At 42.6% G+C, this 22,681-nt stretch overlaps 1 protein-coding gene across 1 annotated transcript in view; it reads left to right on the top strand.

Annotated features, from left to right (window-relative positions):
- Positions 1-22,681, top strand: part of TMTC2 (transmembrane O-mannosyltransferase targeting cadherins 2) — a 371,684-nt gene that overhangs the window by 231,505 nt on the left and 117,498 nt on the right. The window contains exon 4 of the mRNA XM_029910867.1: positions 7,073-7,187. Coding sequence (XP_029766727.1) covers positions 7,073-7,187 — 115 coding nt within the window. The remainder of the gene's footprint in view (positions 1-7,072; positions 7,188-22,681) is intronic.

The raw sequence follows: 22,681 nt of genomic DNA on the forward strand, positions 1-22,681 counted from the left end.
GAAAGAATAGCACATCCAATTGAAACTACAGGGGGAATTTTGTTCAGTTTCCATGCACCAGGATTAAAAGGTGCCATGCTTCCTTACAAAACCTGCCATGAGGTTTCTAAAATTCTAGTGCCTAGGACATAAGAAAAAATATATCTAAAAGATAATACCTGCAGCTACAGCATTCTTCTTCAATACTATTTTTCTGCATCAGTTCAGATTTGACTTGGAAGACTTCCACCTACTGAATCAACATTAGCAAAGATTCTTTTGGTTTAGTTGCATCCTTTAAGATGTAAAATGATAGATTTTGTATCATGTTGCAAAGGCACCTTTTTTGCTTTTATTCTCTTACATAACAGGTTCAGAATACAGGAAAACTGCAAACTTTGGAACTCCTAAAATGTAAAAGTCTGCTGCTGTAGAGAAAGTACACCTTGGCCAACCTTAGATAATTTATTAGTGCATGTTGTGCAGAGTAATTTAATCTCCAAAATGTATATATCTCAAATCTACCAAGGGCTAGTTTACAGTTCAATTTTGGAAAGAAAAGCAAATGTAAAATCAATTTTGACAGCATTGTAAAAACCTGAAACAGGTACCTGTACAGGAAAAGGAAAAAATAAACATCCCATTAAACTATTGCAACAATATCTCATGCCATGTAACCACTAGCAAAAGTTTTTTTTTTTTAAATAATTCAAGTGGGATTATACATCACAAGGGTAGTACACCTCATATGAGCTGGGTATTTTTCAACAAAACTGACTTTGGCAAATGCAGACTCATCAAAATTGAAACTCTTTTGTGGAAATTTGCCAGTGTTGATAAAACTTTTGCGAAAGAATACTCCCCACCCCAATGGCTGTTCTGAGGTGGGTCTCTCTCAATCTCTCCTGTTGCAGCTGTTACACTTGGCATAAATAATTAAATATTCATTGGTCCAGGGGGGGAGAGAGAGAGAGACACTGACTCAATATAGTGGTCAGGGCAGTCATCTGGGATGTGAGAGGCACAGATTCAAGTCCCTGCTCCAGTGACTATTTAAAACAACTGGAGGTCTAATAGCTGCAAAATAAGAAGAGTAAAATTTAACTTGCTCTTTCCCTTCCTGAGCCATCATGGTCTGGGCACGCTACAACAGGGAGTATTGCTGTTCATCAGTCTCCACTAGATGTCTAAGCTTAAATTGACCAGCTTCAGAGGAATCCATGTCTGGCCTTCTTTGGAATAAAGAGAAGATTCCCACAACACCTGCCTTTTCTGAAAAGGAGAATCTCTAAGAGCCTCACCCATGGTTTAGGGAAGACAAACAGTGCTGCTTGAAAAGTCACAGAAGAGCAGTTGCCCTTTCCCTAGTGAAGAATTCAAGATTTAGAACAAATGTAGGACCCAAATGTAGGGCAGATGTCAAAATTGATAAGTAACTATTACTTTTGCTGCTTTGAAGGGGACTGGTAAGATTAATATGCAGCACTTATATTACTAAAGCAAATATTAGGATCCTGAAGAAAGTCTGCCACAAAATTCACCCCTTGTGGCCTTTGTGTTCTAGTGGCCTCTTCACAGCAGGAGTTGCCAATCTGGCCTGTCCATCTATCTAGATTCTTATAGTAATGCCCATACCATAGTATCTGAGTGTCTCCCCAGAGCGTCCTTTTTTTTTTTTTTTGCTCACACTTTTCTATCTAGAAGCAGTTTTGAGGACAGGAAGCTATTGGCTAAATTTCAAAAATTAGCAGTTGCGCTGTCATCACCAAAATTACGGACTTTTATTTGGCATACAAAGTGCAATATGCTGTCATCTCTGAAATTTGTTATGAAAATGCAAAGTCCACAATGGCATTGTATTTACGCCATTTCTTGAAGACTGGTAAGGAGAGCTGGTGGTATGGAGAATAAGAGCAGGAGAGAATCTAACTCCAAACAGTAACTATTAATTTCACAAATTAAAAGCAAGTCAGAAAGGCACAAAACTGGAACATCTGTTTAGAAATGTACTTGTGCCAATGTAATTTTTTCCCCATGAAGCAGAGTTCTTAGTTTGATGGACTGCTGAGAGGATGATCTATTACAAACTTCTACGACTGTTCTTTAATTAGTTTGGTTACTTTTGGAGCAGTTTATCAGTGTCATCCAAGCAGTAATCTAGGTCACGTTTTTGTCATCTTCATCAATTTCTGCACTGAAACATATTTTATGAATGACTCCTGTATCCATAAGGTCAGAATAACACAGAATAAAATATTAGTAAATTATGGATGTGCATGTGCATATAGTTGATTACTTGTAATGTTAAGTTTTCCAGTGCTATGTATTATCGATGTAAAAATATTTTTGTATCCCTTCTGATTATCAAAATGTAGAATATGGCCTGTGGTTTAATGCATTCTGAAAAGCAGTATTTTCTCAGCTGTATTACCACAAACAGTATACCAGTCTGCTCCATTTTCACATCCTAAGTTTTGTTTTTTTCCCTTCCTCCTTTCTGTAGAAGTAGTTTGATGACAGATTCTAATTTGTGCCAAGAAGCTATAAGTTCTACAAAGATTTCAGTAACAACTAGTCAACCTTCTCCTTATTTCAGCTGTTCTAATGCAGATTTACTTGTGAATCCTCATTTCTGACTGTCGCTTAGCTCCTTTGTGATGAATATTTTCTAAGAATCTTTTTTAATAAGACAACTGAATCTGAATCAGCGGGTCTAAATTTATTATTTTGTAGATTGCTTTTCTCTGAAATTTTAATTTTGTTCCTTGGTTATTCTCATTTTGCCGGAGTAATAATGCAAATGTAACTGGCAATACAGAAGAAGGAAAAAGGTTTGTTGATAGGAAGATATTTAACTTGCATTTGAATTATGCAGGCAAGAAACAAATGAAAATGAAAATCCAATTCTGTGATTTATTTTGTAAAATATGCTTCTTGAATTCTGGCTCATTAGTTACAGCTAAAACAAATTTTGCCATCATACATTCTTTCCAGAGAAAACCAGAGTAATTGACATGTATAGGCCTTTCTCAGAATAATTAGCCCTGGATCCTTGAGTTTGAAGGGACTACTACTCATACAGAAAGTTAAGCATGTTCCTAAATTTTCAGGATTAGTTCTTAACTTGGTAAATATTTTCATCTTCAAACTGAAATTTCCCATGTTTGTTTTTCAGTCTGAGAGCAATTTTAAAAAATAAAAGAAAATTTGACCAAAATCATACCTCCATTTTAATGTATGAAGAGAACTGAAAAATCCTTTTGGTGTTTTTTAAGGCACAGTTGTAGCACATGAGCTATTTGGGGTCAACACTATGCAAGTTTGTTATGAACGTTGTTGCTAGGTTACACATATGTCATTTTGTGGTCTATTTAAAATCTATTTTGATTTGGCCAAATTATATGCATTTTTAAAAATTGTATTCCCTTTGGGGGCACTGTTTTTCTAAATGCTTTTTATACAACCTGGCAATGGTTTATTGGCTCAGAATGCATACAGATGTAAGTTGAATGGAAATTCTTGTTCAAAATATTATTTCTCAAACTTCTTTTGGCTTTGTGTGTCAATGTGTGTTGAACATGATCTGAGAATATCTGTATGCAGTGAGGCAGAACTTTGAATACTCTGTGTGAAGATGTATATAATACATGACTTTAACTGCCTCTTTTATGTGTATGCATTATGAAATAGTCTTTAATAGCATGTTAATATGCTATTTTTTCTACAAGATGCTACCTGTTTCAGTGCAGGGCTCCAATGAGGGGTTGGTCCACAGTGAGTGGAGACAGTTTCCTCATTCTCTGCACACCATTCAGTCCCTGCACTGAACAAGGAAAAGCTCCTATGGGAAAATGTCATTTTGTAATTAAAGACTGAATCATAACATATACGCACTTCAGCGCCTCCTGAATTTTGAGTGTTTTACTGTGCAATGCTAATTTTCCTTTATTATTTTGCATTATAAAAGAGTTCATTTACCAATTTAAAACTTCAGAGTCATTAATCCAATTGCCTTCACATTTAATATGAGGACTCTTCCTCTTTGAATTCTAGCCATGTGCAAAGTTTGAAGTTGAATGCCAAAAAGATGTTCAGAGCCACAGAGAAATGTGTGTATAGTCATGTGTATGTGTATAATTAATTAACTTTTGTTTCTCAACCTTGCATACTCAAATAGTTTAACTGATTTTCTTACAACTTTGCAAAAAAAATTGTGCGGACACAAAGCGTAAAAAGTTGAGTGAATAAAAATGTGGTTTAGAATGTAAATACCCTAACAATTGTTAGCATGGGTTGTACTAGTTACCTGAATATAATGCTTTGCTATACCTCTGTTACATTTGCAGTTCCTTAGACATATAGGGAGTGAAAATTCTAGGGCAATTGTTGTCACTCTTTTCCATATCATGGCCTCTCTTCCATCTAGTCTAAGGGCTTGTCTACACTACCCGGGCAGCGATCAATCCAGCGGGGGTCGATTTATTGCGTCTAGTATAGACGCGAGAAATCAACTGCTGAGCGCTCTCCCATCGACTCCAGTACTCCACCAGAATGAGGAGTGCAAGCGGAGTCAACAGGAGAGCGTAAGCTGTCAACTTACCGCAGTGAAGACACCATGGTAAGTAGATCTAAGTACATCAACTTTAGCTACACTATTCACATAGCTGAAGTTGTGTATCTTAGATCAACCCTGCTCGGTAGTGTAGACAAGCCTTAAACCTCCTTCCCTGACAATTTGCTAACATAGGAATAGTAGGTCCTGACTGATACCTGTTCACAACCCTCTGGGAGTCTGACCTCCAGGATAAGGACCCATGTCCTAAGGCATCATCTCTGTTACTTAAATGTACATACTGAGCCACCAGATCATGTTCAACTAGTTCTGTATGTAAAATGCAGTAAACATTTATAGGAAAAAATATTGTATTCAATATTTCATTGCAAAAGTAAAATAAAAACTGGGACTCCAATCCCCATTTGTGTTGCTTGTGAGATTCACTTTTCCTCAGTCCCATCGTTGCCCCCACTCCATCACATTATGTTAACTTGATGATAGTTAGCATTTAATGATAGTTCTTCAACTGCAAATAATGAAAAAGACAAAGTGTGCTAAGTATAAAAATAAAAATTGTCAAGCAGAGACCCAGATTTTGACCTATGTTAAAAACCTGGGGATTCTAAATCTGTATGCTTTAATATGCATATTGGCTTGCTTAAAAAGCAATAAATTGCTCTCTGCTACTATTCATGTAGTACAATGGGGCACAATCAAAGGAACTGTTTAATGCCTGTGCAGTATTGGGCTCCTATTTCCCCTTAAGCAAAGTTGATATTGGTTTCAGTATTTGCCAATTTTAAAGCCCTTATACAAAGAAGCTATAACAGTGGAACATGCTTAAATTTATTAGATGGATTATTGCCCTCTGTATAGGGACAGTTGTTGGGATGGTTTGGCAGAAGATCATTCTGTTTGGCAGGACGTTGTTTGCCTCATAATCTCATGGTAAGTTAGTCTATTACTCTGCTATGGGAGAATTAGGGGAGGAAAATCTAGATACCATTTATGTAGGACCTACAACTTCTTCAATGCAGAGCTAAGCATCAAGAGACAGTATATTAACAAGTTTTGTTCTCTGTGTTCTGCTGATGTCTGTAATGTTTGGTATATAGTAAAGCAATAAACCAGTCAGAGCCACAAATGGCTTGTACTTCTATAATGTTTATCAAGTGTAAAAAGACATGTCCTGTAGGGAACTAAATTGTACTGTCAGGCATCTGAAATATATACATAGAGTAAAAACTAAAACTTAAGGGAGAGTAGGGGGAATATTTTAGCACATACGTTTTGTTAGAGAATGATAGTGCATTTGCAGCTTTAGTAGTTCTAGTTACTTAGGAGATAAATAAGATTTATTGTGTTAATGCTCTTTAAATGAAATTCTAAGCAAAAATGAAACAACACATAAAGGAGAGAGTCTCCCTTCTCAGAGAAATATCCATTTTTGTTTTGGCACCTGTATAAAAAGCTATATGTGCAATTGGGGAGACAGCAATTGTGGTTTTGTTTTCATGGATGCCTTTAGATTTTCTTCCTTCAGTGGTTCACAGTAGTGATGTTATGCATACTGCTGCTAAGTTCATTCTGCTGAGAGGAAAATGCTGTGTTTGCTGCTGTTTTCATGTTTGGCTGGGTACTTTTGCAGCAGACCTCAACAGCTTGACATCAATGTACTTTATTTAAAAAAAAAAAAGTATCTGCAATAATTACTAGTTTCTTTATTTGTGCTATGTGAAAACTGTATTGCAATATTGGCTATGAAAGATGCCTATAGTACCAGAATTAGTTGTACTGCTTAGGTTTCAGAGGTGCTAAGTGAAATATTGTCGGTGGGGATAGCCACATTTCCAAATGACTGTCTGCAGAGCTTCAAATACATTTTACTTCAAAATATTTTACAATGGGATATAAAAGCCCATTGTATAGTGTAAAATTTTGTGAGGTAAAGAACCACATGCTCCTCTCAACTAGAAAATACTTTTAACCAATCTGTGTAGCATGTTAGAATCATATTGCATGTCTCTGATCTTGTTAGTTGCCTAACCTTCACTTCAATTGCTCTGTCATTTATCAGCTTTCATATTCTAGGGAGATCTGTGTTTATTTGGGGAGATTCCTTGTGGCTTTAGGGTAGATAGGTATACAACAAGCTTCAACCATGAAGGCCCCCTGGCCATACACATAAACTGGGAGGGTTATTATTTTAGGATGATTTCATATAAAATGTCCCTTGCCCTCCAGTAGAGCAAGCCCTTTTAGTAAAGATTTGTGATACAATGTATTTTTAAACATCATCTTTCTTCAAATGTGACAATTATACCGAATTTATGAAGATCATTGCTATTGAACTTAAGTCTCCCAGTAAGATGAAATGATAGAGTAATGGAAAAAAATTCTTACACACACGCACGCATGCACACACACAAAGATTCTCTGTGGGTTTTCTCTCCCTATGGAACTTCCTGATGTTCAAACGCTATGGCATGTATAATTCGATTGTAACTGTTTCTGAATACTGCTTTCTCCTCTTGGCAGCATGGGGTAACCTTGGAAATGTTCTCAAGAGCCAGAGCAAGATTTCTGAAGCTGAAAGCGCCTATAGAAATGCCTTGTACTACCGCAGCAACATGGCTGATATGCTTTATAATTTGTAAGTATGCATGGCTTTTCCTGGGTTGGTTCATCTGTGAAACCTGCTGTGAATGGGGCTATTGATTTAGTTGTTGGAAATGGAGATGATGTTAGCTGTTGCTTTTTTGTAATCCTTTTAATTAATCTTGCTCCTTAAACTATGGGTGGAGAGGGATGCTTTTTGATTTCATCCATATTATCAGATATCCATGTATTGGTGCTCTATTTTGAAGGGAGCAAGTATAGAAACTGTGGATCCATGTAGCCTAAACTCATGGCTCTGGTCTGAAGAAAAATATACAAATCTGTGTGCTCACTGGAAATCCACTGAGCAAAGTTCTGATATTCAAGTCAGTAATGTCAGCATCATATCCAAATTTCTGATCTCCACTAAAATATAAACACACTGATCCACACTTGTGGGCAGGGGCGGCTCGATGTATTTTGCCGCCCCAAGCACGGCAGTCAAGTGGCTTTTGGCGGCATGCCTACGGGAGGTCCGCCAGTCCCGCGGCTTCGGTGTACCCGCCGCCAAATTGCCGCCGAAGCCGCGGGACCGGCAGACCTCCCGCAGACGTGCCGCCAAAGGCTCCCTGACTGCCGCCCCCACAGCGACCGGCAGGCCGCCCCCCACGGCTTGGCGCCCCAGGCACGCGCTTGGTGCACTGGTGCCTGGAGTCGCCCCTGCTTGTGGGGTCTTTTTTTGTTTGTTTGTTTGGGTTTTCTATTCTTTCTTTCTTTTTTAAATATTGCTATGAGGTCGTGTAGCGACGCGGGACTCACCCCTGCAGTGCCTCCTGCTGGTCATCTTGGGACTTAGCTTGTTTCCAGCCTTGGAACGCCCTCTGCAGGCCGGTGTCCCGCTGCTGCTTGGCCCCCGTGTCCCTCCCAGACCCAGTGCCCTGTTATCTGGGGTGCTGCCCCCTGGCAGGAATCCCTTTCTCTCAGGGCCTCCCCAATCTGGGGAACTCGCAACCCTCTAATCCCCACCTTGCCTCAGTCGTGGGATACTGCAAGTCACCATCTAGCCCCCGCTCACTGGGGCAGACTGCAGTGTAAAAGCCACTCATCATAGGCAAGGTTGGGTTTGGACCTGCTGCCTCTGCCTGCCCGTGGGCGGTCCTCTGCAACCTCCAGTACCCATTGGCCTTCGGCTGGGCCGCAGCCTGGGGCTTTCCAGGCTGGAGCTTCCCCAGCTCCTCTGCCTTTCCCCAGCCCTGCTCCACTCAGGTACTCTGCTCAGGTCCCTGCAGCTAGGTCCATCTCCCTCTACAGTTAGAGAGAGACTTCTCCTGGGCCTGTGGCTCACAGACTTTTATAGGGACCAGCTGGGCCTGATTGGGGCATAGCCCAGCTGTGGCTACTTCCCCAATCAGCCTAGCATTTCCCTGCCACAGCCCTCTCCCTGGCTGTTTTAAGCCCTTCAGGGCAGGAGCAGGGTAACCACCCCGCTACAGATCAAGATCTGGACATTGTCTAGTATAAACCAACGATATCTGGTCAGAGTCTGAGGAGTCTGCTATGTCAAAGTAGCTTAGTATTTTTTTGTCCCTACATGATTGATATGGATAGCAGCACATACATGCAGAAAGGTCCCTTATTCCAATTTGTATGTGTTGGTACGTGTGTGGGAGAATAAATAAAATGAAAAGTTGAATGACAGCAATATGGCAGAGAGGTTATTTCTGACTCATTAATCCTTTTAGATAATAAACAGCCTCACCATAGTACACACTTATTAGGTAACATCTTGAGCAACTGAAGTGTGATCATACTGTGTAACGTAACACTGAAAATGTGGAGGTTCTATGTTTGTGTCTCATGTACTTCCAGCTCAAATTTGCTTAGTACACAAGCTTATTTATTTTCTTTAAAAACTGCCAATGTATCCTGCTATCTCAAAGTCAAGCTGAATATTGTCTTGTGCGTCATCACCTACAATACTGAAGGTCAGTTATTCAGTTTCACTGTGTGTGAGGTAGATCAGAATCCAGCTAATGCCATTGACTACATAGCATGAACAGGAGTGAAAAAATAATAACTTGTGTGATAGACCCAGGCCAGTTTGCTACAGCAGAATAGCAGAAGGCAGATATACTGGCCACTGGATTAACAGTTTTCTGTTCCCTGACTGACCAGAGCAGGGGCTGCTCCAGGCTAATGAGAACACCTGACTCCAATTAACCTGCAAAGAGTCAGGTGAGGCCATTAAGCTAATGTGACCACCTGACTCTAATTAAGGCCCCGCTGATACTATAAAAAGGGCTCACTCCAGTCAGGCAGAGGAGAGCCAGGGAGCCAGAGGGGAGGAAGTGCAGCTGAAGGGCTGGTTAATGAAGACACCCTCAAGTTATTGATAAGGGAGCCCTAAGGTAAGGGTGAAGAAGGGAGAAGCAGGAGAGCTGTGGGGAAGTGGCCCAGGTAAATGTGGCAACTCCGGCAGTGAAAAGTTGGCTGCCAACAGCTGCTACCAATAGGGTCCCTGGGCCAGAACCCGGAGTAGAGGGCGGGCCTGGGTTCCCCCCACCACTACAGGAACACCTCCTGGGAGGGGAAGTCAGGCCCCTGTCAGGACAGGAGGCTAAACTGTTCTAAAACAAGCCCCTAGGGACAACAGAGACTGTGGGAGTTCTCTCACCAACCGCCTTGCTGGTTTATGATGAAAAGGGCTCAGTAGACTGTAACCCTGGCCCTAGAGAGAGAAGGGCTATGTGGAGGGTCACAGTGAGCCACTGAGGCTAGCATATACCGCCTAGAAGCACAGGACCCACAGGGGCAAGGTCAGAGCTCTGCCACACTTGTTTAAATCAGAAAAATAGGTAGGTGAGAACAAGAATACACACAAGAAGCAAATCTGAATAAGGAGGTCCTTTTTGTACAAAAGCATTGTTCTGACTATAACTGTACTTTTAAAAAAAAAAACATTTACAAAGCTCAGTAATCTCATTCCCACAAAATTCTAGTCCATTGATTCACTAAAAGTAAACTTGCCAATTGCCAGGATAAATACAATGGAAACTTACTTAGCTCCACTTTTTCAAAATAGGTTAGTGAGGTCCTGGTATTGCTATAATTTATGTACCAAAATTAAGCATAATTTTCTTCTAACTGTAGGCTGTTCATGTAATGTGGGTGGAGTTAAGGTTGCACAAGAGTTCTCAAAAGGGTCATTTTCAGATGCTTCTAACTTTGTCCAGTATATGCCTTTTTGGCTGAAGCTTAGCATATTTGTTCTTAGCAAAAACAAGATCTTTTTGTGTGTGTGTGGATACAGGGAAAGAGTTTGAGCAAATATAGTTCACGCATTTTTAAGAAGCAGCAAATGGAAGAAAATATACCAGCCTTTCTTATCACTTTTTAAGAAATAGCTCCTGCATCTGAGCAGGAGAAATTTGGCAAGGATGATGGTCCCTAATTTGCAGACATCTCTTTTGGTGGTTGGATGAAAACTGGTTTTGCTTTGATTGAATTATGATTTTTACAACCATATTTATTCATGTGTACTGTTTTTCCTAGTCAATCGACACTCTTCCAGCACAACATTGGTAGTGAACTACACGCATATGTAAGTTGAATAGAGATTTCCAGTGAGTAGATAGTTTCTTGGTATTCCATTGGATTGACATGTGTGTAAGAAAGTGAACTGAAATTTCAGTTTGAATATGTAGGACTGTGCAAGTAGAAGAAGGAAAAGCTCATCTGGAGCACAGCCTTCTTTCATACAATGCCTATATGTGCAAGTGCAAGGCCACTAAGGCCAAAAAGTGAGGATTCTACCGCTGTTTAGCATATAGTTACACACGAAGGAATCCCTTTTTGTCTGTATTTTCGTTTAAAAAGAAAACAAATAAAACCTATGCAATTCCATACAAAAATAACTTTTCATTAAAGTTAAAGATTGCAGAGGGAAGCATTAAAGTGGAATATAAAGCATGAATATTGCTGGACAACGTTAATTCTCTCCCCTTTTGTGTGTGTGTTATGGTAGTCTTTGGTCACATAGTCTCATATTCTAATTTGTTAGACATCCACTTCATTCAGTGTGCAAGTTGGACCATGAATGAGGCACGAGTTCACAAACTGAACAATGAAGTTAAGCATAAATACTGAACAGCAGCCTCATTCCCTGAGTACATTCTGGTCATGAAATTAGTCAGGAACTTTATAGGGGAAATACTCTGTAGTCCCGTAATTGAAGGCTTTTGAGTACTTCCCTTTACAATCATAACGTTCTTTTAATGTAGCTTTTGATAGAGTTAAACTACAACCTGGCCATTACAGATTTCCAGTGGATTATGAATGGAGGGAGTAGATTCAATACATTAAGTAAAACACCTTAACAGTGTGTCTGTATTTAAAATAATTTCATTTAAAAACATATTGCATAACCTGGCCATTATCTTTTTACAGGTTAAAACCAAAGGAATTTAGAAAAACGGCTTTCTAATAAAATACTATATTCTTGAGGCATAAAAGATAAAAATTTGCAGCTTCTGAAACTGTTATGTCATAATATTGCCATAGGCAGTAGCACTTTTGCAATCCACTGGGCAGAAGAGAAAGAAACCTCAAATTTCTAAAGCCTGTAACATTTCAGTATTACTTACACAAATTTACAAAACAGTAAACTGAATTTCCAGGTAAGAGCGGAAACACATTTTATTAGATGAATATTATAGGCTGTGTCTTGTTAAATACCACTGCATGAGGCATCATACTTAAGAGAAATTTGTTCCTCACTAATTTAGAGTTTATAGTAATTATATCATCCTTATTCAAAGCCTTGCCTAATTCTGAGCGTGTCATTTGCTCTATGGAGTCTGTAATTGATAGAACAGCATAGTTATATAACCCTTGAATAATTTCTAAACTGTTAATGAACAGCTGACTACTTACTTTGAACATATAACAAGATATTCTTTTTTATTACTACTTTTATGGAATTATATGGGAGTGAGCATGGAGCAAGGTGGGGAAATTAGTATCTGCTACCAATCACATATGTTGCAGAGCCCCAATTATTTCAATAAGTGAATAGAGCTTGCCAAATTTCAGTTTATTGGTTGGATATCTTCACTGTCCTACCCACCACTATATGATCCTTCATATTACTAGGAATACATTAGGTTGTGAGCACTCAACTTTTACACCTGTAACCCTCCTCTCTTCCTTGGGTTACTGGGGAGCAGGCAACACTCACCTGTGTACCTGGGCGCCTGATGTTGTCGACATTAAAGGAGATTCTGAATATCCCAGTGGCGATGATGGATAAGTGGGAATCCTCTATCCACCCCTCTGCTGCAGTCCCTTTACTCCTAAAGGAAGTTAAAATTGGCGATGCCTCCACCTGGCTGGCCCCTGTACACACTCAATGGTGTGCCTTGGGAACCTCCAGGAATAAACCCCTTCAAATAGTAATAATAATAACCTGTGGTATGGGTCTAACTCAAATACCAATTATAAATAAGATACATCCAATATACTAAAATTAGAGCTAACACACCTTTACTTAACAATTTAAGAAACAGGGTATAACAGACTTAGGCCTGGTCTACACTAGGCTTTTATGTCGACTTTAGCGCCGTTATATCGAATTAACCCTGCACCCGTCCACACCAGGAAGCCATTTAGTTCGACATAAAGCTCTCTTTAAATCGATTTCTGTAATCCTCCCCAACGAGAGGAGTAGCGCTAAATTCGACATGGCCATATCGAATTAGGCTAGGTGTGGATGGAAATCGACGGTAATAGCTCCGGGAGCTATCCCACAGTGCACCACTCTGTTGACGCTCTGGACAGCAGTCCGAGCTCGGATGCTCTGACCAGCCACACCCCCGGGAAAATTTGAATTCATTTTCATTTTCCTGTCTGGGCAGTTTGAATCTCAGTTCCTCTTTGGACATCGAGGGGAGCTCAGCAGCAGTGGCAACTATGCAGAGCTCTCCAGCAGAGATGGCCGTGCAATCCAATAGAAAGAGGGCCCCAGCATGGACTGATCGGGAAGTCTTGGATCTCATCGCAGTGTGGGGCGATGAGTCCGTGCTTTCAGAGCTGCGCTCCAAAAGAAGGAATGCTAAGATCTACGAGAAGATCTCCAAAGCCATGGCAGAGAGAGGCTACAGCCGGGATGCAACGCAGTGCCGCGTGAAAATCAAGGAGCTGAGACAAGGCTACCAAAAAACCAAAGAGGCTAACGGACGCTCCGGATCCCAGCCCCACACATCCCGTTTCTACGAGGCACTGCATTCCATCCTGGGAGCGGCCGCCACCACTACCCCACCCCTGACCGTGGACTCCGAGGATGGGATCATGTCGGACATGACAGCGGACGGGGAAGAGGAGGAAGGAGATGAGGAGGACGAGGCAGTCGACAGCGCTGGCACCGCTGATTTCCCCGACAGCCAGGAGCTCTTCATCACCCTTACCGAGATCCCGTACCAACCGTCCCCATCCCTTACCCCGGACACAGAATCAGGGGACGGATCAAGCAGTAAGTGCTGTAAACATGTAAACATTTATTTAAAACAGAACGGTAATATTTATACTATTAACAATGTATATTTATAAAAGTGCTGTAAACTAGTAAAAAAATAATCAGGTACAAAACAGGAATATTTACAAAGGTAACAAATGGGTTTTGCATGATTTCTCTGTCTTAGGCTCTTCTCAATTTAGTCCCAAGTATTTTAAAAAAATTTCACAATGTCCGTTACTACATGATTCCCAGGCCCAAGACGCTCCACTCCAAAGTCCCAGTGCACCTACGCGAAAATCCGGTCAATGTGGCCGGGGATCGACGAGAAATCCTCGTAGGAGAACTCCTCGTAGGTCTCGTGGAGGTAGAGCTCAAGCCTGTTGATCAGGTTCCGGGGTAGGGCGATCTTAGTGGGCCCTCCGTGGTAGCAGACATGTCCCCTCCATGCCACAATCAGGTACTCGGGGATCATGGCCCGACATAGCATGGCGGCATACGGCCCCGGTTTCTGCATGCTTTCCCGCAGCATGCGTTCTCTCTGGGTGTCCGGGATCCTCAGGAGGGTGATGTCGCTCATGACGCCCTGCTTTGAATTAGGGAGGGGACTGTTAGTATTGGGACTGCTTTACAGCCACGCGGTGGAGGGAGAGGGGCAGCATACAGGGATCTTTCCCTGGGACAGCCGCGAGGGGGTGGGACAGGGGCAGAGTTGATGCTGTCCTGATTGCTGGCAGCAGAGACTGGCATTGCTTTCAATGTGAAAGGAGGCCAGTGCTACAGCTGGAGTTTTAAGCAGCCACAAGTCTGCGGCTTACCATTATTGCCCGCTCCAGAAGTTCAGGTCTCCAGCCACAGTTCTCTGAACACTCCAAGACCTCCGCAAGTCCACAGGCACTGAAGGCGACGGCCGAAAATTCGACCTTGTCCTGAGTGCGCATGTGAGAGGTTCAGTGCATGGTCTTGTTCACAGAGAAAGACTAGGTTCTTTGTATACAATTTCATTTATCTGTCTCAGGAATTCACTCCCTTTTTAAAATTCACACAGACACATCTGCGACTGTCTCCCAACCCAGCCTGTCAGCACACTCCCAGAGGCTAGCGCAGATTAGGCGGAGGAAGAAGAAGACGCGTGAAGACATGTTCACAGAACTAATGGGCTGCTCCCGAGCCCAGGCAGCCCAGCAGACACAGTGGAGGGAGAACTTGTCACAAATGCACCGAGCAGTCATGGAACGGGAGGAGAGGTGGCGTCAGGAGGACCAACAGGCTACTGAAAAGCTGCTTGGACTAATGAGGGAGCAAACGGACACGCTCCGGCGCCTTGTGGATGTTCTGCAAGACCGGAGGCAGGAGGACAGAGCCCCGCTGCAGTCTATCTGTAACCGCCCTCACCCGCCACCAAGTCCCACACCACCCTCACCCAAAGTCCAAAGAAGGAGGGGCGGCAAGGGCCGTTAAAACTTTCAATCAACCCCTGCAGACTGCTCTAGCAGTAGAAGGCTGACATTCCCCAAAATTTCATAAGTCCTTTCCTACCCACCTCACACAAGCCCCCGTCCAAGTTTCACCCCCCACGTTTCATGTCTGGTTCGCAATAAAATGTTTGTTTCTGTTCATTACTGTTTCGGTCAGGTTCTTTTGAGGGAGAGTCTGTCTGGAGGGGGGGAAGGGGCTTGGTAATTGGACAGGACAGTCACCTTTAGCAGGCTACAGAGGCGGGGTCAGGTCCAGCATCAGGACACATACACAGTGCAGTCACTGGTTACCCTGGTCAGTCTGGGAGGTGCTTTTCATGTTTTGGGGGGGGGGGGGTTGCTCTGTGACTTTGTGGCGGGGGAGGGCAGTTACAGATCTTATGCAGCGGTCCTTATCCTGGCTCACAGATCCACGCAGCAGGGGATCTGTAACCCTACCCCCCCCTGCCAGAAAGTCACATAGCCGACACATACACACAGTCCCCCCCAGGAGTGCTGGCAGGCTCCATTGAAATAACCAGTCCACCAGTGCGGAGCCTGTCATTCCGGGAGTTTAGAAGTATCATTTGCATCAGAACACTGAACCCGCCCCCCGCCACAGTCTGCGTCCCCGGTTTAAAATATTCCCGCGAAAACAGCAATACAGACAACGGTGTTCATTAAAAAATCGAAATGATTTTATTTTTTGGGAAGGGGAAGGGGGTGAAGGTTGTATGTAACTGGAGAGGATAGTCAAAATGAACTGGGTAAAGAAACGGGGGCAGGTTCAGCTTTTCTGTCCACAAACTGAAAAGTCACTGGTTGCCCTGCTCACTCAGGAACCTAGCTTTCAAAGCCTCCCGGATGCACAGGGCGTCCCGCTGGGATCTTCTAATGGCCCGGCTGTCTGGCTGGACGTAATCAGCAGCCAGGCTATTTGCCTCTAGCTCCCACCCCGCCATAAAGGTCTCCCCCTTGCTCTCACACAGGTTGTGGAGCACACAGCAAGCTGCAATAACGATGGGGATATTGGTTTCGCTGAGATCACAGCGAGTGAGTAAGCTTCTCCATCTCCCTTTGAGACGGCCAAAAGCACACTCCACCACCATTCTGCACTTGCTCAGACGGTAGTTGAACAGTTCTTTTTCTGTGTCCAGGGCGCCAGTATAGGGCTTCATGAGCCAGGGCATTAGCGGGTAGGCTGGGTCCCCGAGGATGACTGTAGGCATCTCCACATCCCCAAGAGTTATTTTGTGGTCTGGGAAGTAAATACCTTCCTGCAGCCGTCTAAACAGACCAGAGTTCCTGAACACGCGAGCGTCATGAACCTTGCCCGGCCATCCGACGTAGATGTTTGTAAACCGTCCCCGATGGTCCACCAGTGCTTGCAGCACCATTGAAAAGTAGCCCTTTCTATTGATGTACTGGCTGGCCTGGTGGTCCGGTCCCAGGATAGGGATGTGAGTCCCATCTATAGCCCCACCGCAGTTTGGGAATCCCATCGCGGCAAAGCCATCTATGATGACCTGCGCGTTTCCCAGGGTCACTACCTTTGGGAGCAGTACCTTGACGATTGCCTTGGCTACTTGCATGACAATAACCCCCACGGTAGATTTGCCCACACCAAAGTGGTTCGCGACTGACCGGTAGCTGTCCGGCGTTGCAAGCTTCCAGAGGGCTATGGCCACTCGCTTCTGGACAGTGAGGGCTGCTCGCATGCGGGTGTCCTTGCGCTTCAGGGCAGGGGACAGCAACTCACAAAGTTCGAGGAAAGTCCCCTTCCGCATGCGAAAGTTTCGCAGCCACTGGGATTCATCCCAGACCTGAAGCACTATACGGTCCCACCAGTCCGTGCTTGTTTCCCGGGCCCAGAATCGCCGTTCAACAAAATCCACATGCCCCATTGCCAACGTCATGTCCTGGGCGCTGGGGCTCGTGGTTTCTGACAGCTCTGTGCCACTCTCCGACTTCAGGCTCTCACGGCGGTGCCGTAGCCTCCTCGCCCGATTTCTCTGCATCTGCCTCAGGGAAAGGTGTATGATAAGCTGCGAGGTGTTGAGAACGGCCACAAGTGCAGCGATGGTCGCAGCGTGATCCATGATCGCAGTGCTGTGGCGTCCGCGCTGTCACTGACCAGAAAAGTGCGCGAACTGATTTCCCGCCGGCGCTTTCATGGAGGGAGGGAGGGCGTTAGTGACGGACGGATGACGACAAATTTTTTTTACCCAGAAGGCATTGGCGGCTCGACCCAGAATTCCGATGGGCAGCGGGGACTGCGGGAACTGTGGGATAGCTGCCCACAGTGCACCGCTTCCAATATCGACGCTCGCCCCGTTAGTGTGGACTCACAAAGTCGAATTACTGTCCTTAGTGTGTCCTTAGTGTGGACACACACGTTCGACTTTGCAATATCGATTCCACATATTCGATTTAAGTAAAATCGAATTACCCTCGTAGTGTAGACATACCCTAAGATTAAATGTCACTACTAATTTAAATCCACATGGGCAGTTGAATAAAATCAATTAACAAATATAGTATAGAGTGATAAATGAAACTTATGTAACTGGCATTTACACTGCTACCATTCACCCCACCCTGCAGTGAACACTCCTCTGGATTTCAGAGTCCTAGACGCTTGTGTGGTTGTGCTTGAAGATCTGAAGCTGCTGACAGCACTCTGTTGGGTCCCGTGTATCAGTCTAGCCAAGGCAACAAGCTGCACAACCCTTCTGAAATTGGAGCTGGCCCCACCAAATGTCAGCTGCTCTGGGTCCTGGGTGGATGGGAAGATCACTCTGCCTCTCCTCAGACTCAGACTCTCTGCTGTGCCCCTTCCCTTGCAAGACCTTTCCCAAACAAGAGTGGGGGATACTCTCAGTTCCTTCACTGCAGGCCCACCTCAGTCAGCTCTAGGCACAACAACAACCTCTGCCTTGGCTCCAGTGAAGCCACCAACAGCCTCTGAGGCTCCCTGCTCGATCAAAGCCCCTGCAGGCTCTCAGCAGCAGCTTCTGGCTTCCTAGCAGCAGCTCCTGGTATGGGCAGAGCTCCACAGCAGCAATCTCAGTCCTTTTCCCAAAAATGGAGTCCACCGCCTGCTCTCCCTGCATGAGGAAGTCTCGCCCCCTTTCCCTAAGGCATCATGGGAGTTGTAGTCCTCTAAGGCTAGATTTCAGCACACAGGCTTTTCCCTTGGAACACTCCCAAAAAAGTTCAAAGGCCCCTCTAGTAAAGGGTGCCTACACAGCCATAGTGAAGCAAATGTTGTTAGGGAGGGTTTTTATAAGAAAAATATATGTGAAAAATTCATAGGGTCAAATCCTGACCCCACTAAAGTAAATGGGAGTGTTGCCAGAGACTTCAATGGGACCAGGTTTTCATCCATAGGTATTTTGGCATTAATAGAGAATATATTACAATATAATGAGGAGTGTTACCTTTCTAAAACACAAACCAAATACTCATCCTGAGAGAACCTCATATTTAAATTTTTCAATAAATCTTAGAGATAAATTCTCTACTGACTTGCATGCTGTATGCAGCCACATTGATTTCAGCTGGATTACTTGGGGGTATAAATCAGCACAGAATTTAGCCCTTTTTTATAAACCAAGAATTTGTGGTTTATTTTAACATTGGAATTACCAAGATAGCACTACGGGAAAAAATACTATTGTTTCTTCTCCCAAACTGTATAATATTCAGTAGAGCTAAGAGAAGAAACTAATTCTTTCTGGCTTTCCAGTCTTAGTTTTATTAATACAGTTTAAACCTCATGGTTTTTTCTGTTTGACTTTGCTACTCATTACTGCCCAAAGCAGAATTGCGTTACAGTCTACAAGACAGTTTTGTCTATGTAATTTCATTTGTGTCAGGGTTGAGTCATGGTTAGGGTACTCTGTAGGCATTTGTACTAGTAATTAGATATCAGCTTGAATATTTCAGCAGGTTTTCAATATATTCAGAAACTCTGACTTCTAAAACCTCTGTAAAGTAGAAGTAGGTAATGAGTATTTAAATGCTGAGCCTTTTCAGTGAAGCTTATACCAATTAAACAGAAACATTACGTAAAGTACCATAGATGAAATCCTGGCCCCATTAGATTCAATGATAAAACTCCCATTGACTTCAGTGGAGACATATCTTAAAAGATCGAGGAGAACAATTTATTATACAAACAATAGTCTGTTTTGTGTATTTTCTAGGTATCATTCTAAAAACTGAATTCCATAGGTTTTTAATTTCTGCTAATATTTGCTATTGTTATTCCTCTCTACCCCAACGTCTTTTGGTTTTCAAATTTCTAAATTTTCTGTTGGGAAATAAGACTACTATACCCGAGTAGTAAGTGAAATTTTAGTTTCTAAACTAAATGAACAAACATATCAAACAGGTTATTGAGAGAAAGCAGAACCCCGATAAGGAATGGAAGAAGGGATGGATCAGCAAGGAAAGCTACCTCTTTGAGGTCAGAAAGTGTAGGGAAAAAGTGAGAACTTCCAAGCAGAGTTGGACCTTGCGAAGGAAATTAAAACCAATAGTAAAAGGTTCTTTAGCTATATAAATAAATAGACAAGTAAAGAAGAAGTGGGGCAGATAAAATCTGAGGACGGAGTAGAGATTGAAGATAATCTAGGCATGTCCCAACAACCAAACAAACACTTTGCCTTATCTTTTAATAAAGATAATGAGAAGCTTGGGGGGCAGTGGCAGGATGGCTAATGGGAACAAGAATCTGGAAGTAGAAATGACCACATCCAAGGAAAGGCGGCCAAACTCAAACAGCTCAATGGAACCAAATTGGGGGGCCTGGATATTCTCCATCCAACAATATTAAAGGAACCAGCACATGAAATTGCAAGCCCAATAGCAAGGATTTTTAATTAATCTAAAAATGTGGGGTTTGTATCCTATGACTGGAGAATTGCAACAATGGTACCAGTATTTAAGAAGGGTGGGGGGAAGAGATCAGGAAACTACAAGCCTGTTCGTTTGACCTCAGTTGTATGCAGGTCTTAGAACAAATTTTGAAAGAGAGAGTGGTTAAGGACGTAGAAGTAAATGGTAATTGGAATAAAATACAACGTGGTTTTCCGAAAGATAGATCATGCCAGACCAAATTGATCTCTTTCTTGAAGAAGATAACTGATTTTCTAGACAAAGGAAATGCAGTAGAGCTAATCTATGTGGATTTCAGAAAAGCATTTGGTACAGCTCCACATGAAAAATTATCAGTTAAATTGGAGAAGATGGGGATTAATACGACAATCAAAAGATGAGTAAGGAACTGGTTAAAGGGGAGACTGCAGTGGGTAATACTGAAAGGTGAACTGTCAGACTGGAGGGAGGTTACTAGTGGAGTTCCTCAGGGATCAGTCTTGGGACCAATCTAATTTAACGTTCTCATTAGTGACCTTGGCACAAAAAGTGAGAGTGCGCTAATAAAATTTGTGGATGACACAAAGTTGGGAGGTATTGCCAATACAGAGGAGGACCAGAATATCATACAAGAAGATGTGAATGACCTTGAAAACTGGAGTAATAGAAAAGGGTTAAAATTTATTAGTGAATTTGGGGACTAACAAGAATTTTTGCTATAATCTGGGGACGTATCAGTTGGAGACGACAGAGGAGGAGAAAGACCTGGGTGTATTGTCGATCACAAGACAGCTATGAGCCGCCACCGTGATACAGCCGTGAAAAAGGCTAATGCAATTCTAGGATGCATTAGGCAAGGTATTTCCAGGAGAGATAGCGAAGTGTTATTACCATTCTACAAGGCATTAGTGAGACTCCATTCAGAATACTGTGTGCAATTCTGTTTTCACACATTTAAGAAAGACCAATTCAAACTGGAAGAAGTGCAGAGAAGGCCTACTAGGATGGTCAGAGGAATGGAGAACCTACCTTATGAGAAAAGATGTAAGGGCATATTTAGTCTATCAAAATGAAGGCTATGGGGAGATACAGTTGCTCTCTATAAATTAATTAGAGGGATAAACACCAGGGAGGGAGAGGATTTAAGGACCAATGTTGGTACAAGAACAAATGGCTATAAACTGACCATCAACAAGTTTAGGCTTGAAATTAGATGAAGGTTTCTAACCATTAGAGGATTGAAGTTCTGGAACAGCCTTCCAAGGGGAATAGTAGGGGCAAAAAAACCTAACTGGTTTTAAGATTGAGGTTGATAAATTCATGAAGGTAATAGTATGATGAGTTTTCCTACAATGGCATATGGCCATCTACCATTGCTATTAGCAGATATCTCCAATGACCAGAGATGGGACACTAGATGGGGAGGGCTCTGAGTTTCTACAGAGAATTCTTTCCCCGGTGTCTGGCTACTGGATCTTGCTGACATGCTCAGAGTCTAACAGATCACCATATTTGGGATCAGGAAAGAATTTTCCCCCAGGTCAGATTGACAGAGACCTTGGAATTTTTTTGCCTGCCTCTGCAGCATGGTGCACAGGTCACTTGGTCGTTTAATTTGAAGTCTTTAAATCAGGGGTAGGCAACCTATGGCACGTGTGCCGAAGGTGGCACGCGAGCTGATTTTCAGTGGCACTCACATGGTCCGCGTCCTGGCCACCGGTCCGGGGGGCTCTGCATTTTAATTTAATTTTAAATCAAGCTTCTTAAACATTTTAAAAACCTCATTTACTTTACATACAACAATAGTTTAGTTATATGTTATAGACTTATAGAAAGAGACCTTCTAAAAACATTAAAATGTATTACTAGTACGTGAAACCTTAAATTAGAGTGAATAAATGAAGACTCAGCACACCACTTCTGAAAGGTTGCCGACCCCTGCTTTAAATCATGATTTGAGGACGTCAGTAACTCAGCCAAAGACTATGGGCCTACTACAGGAGTGGATGGGTGAGGTTCTGTGGCCTGCGATGTACAGGAGGTTAGACTAGATGATCACAACGGTCCCTTCTGGCCCATCTAAAGTGTATGAGTCTGTGTGTTAACTTAGTGAAATATTCTAGGATTATCCATTTGCTGTATTTTTTTTAAAAAGACTGTCTTAAAATACTGCTGTGGGAGCCCTCTATGCTGAACTTTAACAATTGAAAAGCACTGAAAGCTACCTAACCTACTAATCAATGCTGAACTGTGTTTGAACCTGTACTGTATAGAATTGGCACACTCACTGCATATCCTCATGGAAACTAGATTCAGGGCTGTTTTTTCCTCTTGATAACACAAGTTCTCATGATTCAGGATGTGGGATAATAAGTTTAAATGTAGAAAAGGCTGTCACACTGACAGGTTCCTCTTTTAAAAAAAAAAATCAGATTTTTTTCAACACTGAGTGCAAACCTGTTAATAACCTATTTGGAATGGAACAGTGCTTTGCCTGCCAGCTCTTCATGTGTAGAAAACCACAATTTAAATGTGTCTCTTAAAGTAATCACAGAAGTTGTCTATATAAAGTCTCATTGCATTAAGACATTAGCTCTCACTTATATGGAAGAACAACACTGTATTGCTGCAATATATAATTCTGTTCCAGCGGCCTTTCATGAGACCTATATGTTTTTCTCTACTGTATGGGACAGTAATTTT

The sequence above is a fragment of the Terrapene carolina genome, unplaced genomic scaffold (genome assembly GCF_002925995.2).
Source record: "Terrapene carolina triunguis isolate 2854851 unplaced genomic scaffold, T_m_triunguis-2.0 Scaffold68, whole genome shotgun sequence".
Classification (NCBI taxonomy): Eukaryota; Metazoa; Chordata; order Testudines; family Emydidae; genus Terrapene; species Terrapene triunguis.